Below are 3061 nucleotides of genomic sequence, written 5' to 3' on the forward strand. Positions count from 1 at the left end.
AAATTTCTATTTCATATTTCTTTTATATTTGCTACACGTTAGGCATTCTGTGGACAGCAAAGTAAGAATTTCATTGTACAGGGAAACATGTTTCCATACTGTGCATATGACAATAAACACTTTGAATCTTGAATCTTGAATCTTGAAAATAAAAGCTCTGTGTGCTTGTACTTCCTATAGTTTTTCCGACTCTCACCATGAACCTGAACGGCTCACCGTGGGGGTTGGGGAGGGGGGGTGCACCAGTTAAATCCCTCCCCGGATTTTAACACGCACGCACCTGCCTGCTTGTAAACAGAAGCTCACACGTGACACGGAGAGCCCGATCCGCGCGGCCGCATTGTGTGTGAGCGGACAAAGAGCGACACAGTCACGGTGTATCATCCCTGAGCTCCAGCAGGTAAGCGGGCAGGTGTCATGACAGCCGACATGATGAAGTCAGATCTCCTCCGTCGTTTGCGCCGCAGTGTCCGAGCGCATCTGGCCGCGTGAACTTCTTCATGTCTGGATCCCAAATCCGACCGTCTGGAGGGACAACGACGTTAGCTGGGCTTTCTCCAGCGCGCACGCATCTGGCAGCGGGTAAACAAAGCCGGGCAGCCTTTGTTTCACCTCCTAATTTAGCTCGTCGTTTTTTTCGCTTCAGCTGCGCCAAATCTTACTTTTCAAGCTAACGGGAGCTAACTGGTAGCTAGCAGTAGCCGTTAGCCTCGGTGTATATTTATTTTTTAGCTAACGTTAATCCTGTGTTTTTTTGTACTGGCTGGATGAGATGTCATTCACTATGGAGGACAACTTGGAGTCCGGGTGGGTGTCCGTCCGACCCAGAGTCTTCGACGAAAAAGAAAGGCATAAATTTGTCTTTATCGTGGCCTGGAACGACATCGAGGGAAAGTTCGCCATAACCTGCCACAACAGAACCGTGCAGAGACGGACCACTTTCCTCCTGGAGCCGCTCCTCGACGCTGCTTTGCTGCCTTCGCCCGGTGCCTCCGTGGCTGAAACGCGCACAAAAAGTCTTGTCGCGACGAAGAAGGATGGACAGACGGGTAAAGTTAGACCTCACTCGGTCCCTAAAGGAAAAACAAAGGCTGTACTCGGGGACAAAAAACTCGGTAGTTCAAAGACAACCGAGTGTGTCTGCCCCACATTAGGCTCCTGGGACATTGTGACACCAAAAGTGATAGATATCGAGATCCTAGACCCGGTGGATGTCCCGCTCTCTCCGGATGATCCAGAACCGGGGGACGGTGAGAGCAGCGGCCGTGAGGACTTCAGCTGGGCCGGGCTGTTCTCCTTCCAGGACCTGAGGGCAGCCCACCTCCAGCTGTGCGCCGTCAACTCGGACTTGGAGCCGTGTTTGCCCTCCTTCCCAGAGGAGCAGTCTGGTGTGTGGTCGGTGCTGTTCGGTGCCCCGGGGGTGTCGCAGCGGGAGACGGACGCCCTGTGCTACCAGCTGCAGGTGTACTTGGGTCATGCCCTGGACACCTGCGGCTGGAAGATTCTGTCGCAGGTGCTTTTCTCCGAGAGCGAGGACACGGAGGAGTACTACGAGAGTCTGAGCGAGCTGAGGCAGAAAGGCTATGAAGATGCTCTGGAGAGGGCCAAGAGGCGCATGCAAGAGGTGAGCTCACTTCCATGTCGTTTTTAATGAGATGCAGGTTTGATGTTAATCTTTTGGTACTTTACAAAAACCCATTTTATGCCAGTGGTACTCAACTTACGGCCCGCGGGCCACATCTGGCCCCTATGATAGGGTACTTGGTGGCCCTCAAACCATTTTTGAATTCCTAATAAAAATAAAGTGATACACACTGGATTTTTTTTTAACTTTATGTATAGAAAGGGTGCCAAAGTGTTCAGAGCAGCATCAAAATAGCATCCTATAAATGTCCGAAAATCCTAAAAATGTTCCAAAGTCCTAGAAGCACAGTAAAATCCTAACAATGCCCTAAAATCCTAGAAATTTGAAAAAAAAAAATCTTAGTTATGTCCTAAAACCCTAGAAACATCATAAAATCCAAGAAACTTTGTTAAATCCTAGATACCTCCTAAAATCATACAAAATGTCTCAAAATCCTATCATAATCTCATATCATAGTCTCAAAATCCTACATGTCCAAAAATCGCAGAAACGTAAAATTCTTGAGAAGTCCTAAAATCCTAGAAATGTTGTAAAATCTAGAAACATTCTATTATCCACAAAGCATCTGATAATCCTAGCATTGTCCTAGAGTCCTAGAGACGTGTTCAAATCCTAGAAATGTACTAAATTCCTAGAAACATGTGTGTGGCTGTTGCTACTGGTCCCTGGCCTCCTGTAATTTCTCCAAAATTAGCCCCCTAGCAAAGCAAGTCATGTATCTCTGACTGACACTCTTAAATCAGCATTATATTACATGGGATAGCATTTTTAGGACAACCACAGACTTCCAAAGAACATGTAGTGTTCAGAGTATAATTGTGCCTCATGGTCTGCTTATTCTCCTCCTCTTCCTTTGTCCCCCCTGTGATCTACCATCTGTTGCTGCACGTTCTCAGGCCTTGTAATATGATCTGGTCTGGCCAGACTGCTCACTCTAGTTGGCTGAACAGTTTTGAGTCACACAGAAAAAAGAGAGGAGAACAATTAGAGGTGGAGTTAGAGAAATGATGTGTCACCACAGCTGTTGTGATTGTTTCTGTGTTGGTCCAGACAGCTGAGGACATGTGTTTAGTCCCACAAGTATGTAAGAAGCAAACAAATATTTTCTTTCATGTCTGTAAGGAAAAATGAGAAGCAAAGAAGTATTCAGATCCTTTATTTAAGTAAAAATACTGTATACACTGTAAAACACTCCAGTACAAGTTCTGCATTAAAAACCTTACTCTAAAGCATGTATCAGCAAAATGTACTGAATGTGATAGTTCATATTTTTAGAAGTGGAGTTTTATGAGGTACTTATACATAATCAGTGTAAGACTTATACCCCCTTTCCACCAAAATTAGTGTGTGTCAACCCATGTAGAAATAGGCTATAGACTGTGTTTTCCATTGCCAGTATAGCAGAGCTGTGTACAT

At 45.9% G+C, this 3061-nt stretch overlaps 1 protein-coding gene across 1 annotated transcript; it reads left to right on the forward strand.

Annotated features, from left to right (window-relative positions):
* Positions 1–310: 310 nt before the first annotated feature.
* On the forward strand, positions 311–1624 carry LOC121939627 (junction-mediating and -regulatory protein-like; the record flags this gene model as incomplete). The annotated part of the gene is made up of 1 exon (XM_042482626.1): positions 311–1624. A coding segment is annotated over exon 1 (852 nt), but the record flags the coding sequence as incomplete, so codon positions are not given.
* Between the last annotated feature and the right edge of the window lie 1437 nt (positions 1625–3061).

This window comes from Plectropomus leopardus, unplaced genomic scaffold, assembly GCF_008729295.1.
Source record: "Plectropomus leopardus isolate mb unplaced genomic scaffold, YSFRI_Pleo_2.0 unplaced_scaffold5341, whole genome shotgun sequence".
NCBI lineage: Eukaryota > Metazoa > Chordata > Actinopteri > Perciformes > Serranidae > Plectropomus > Plectropomus leopardus.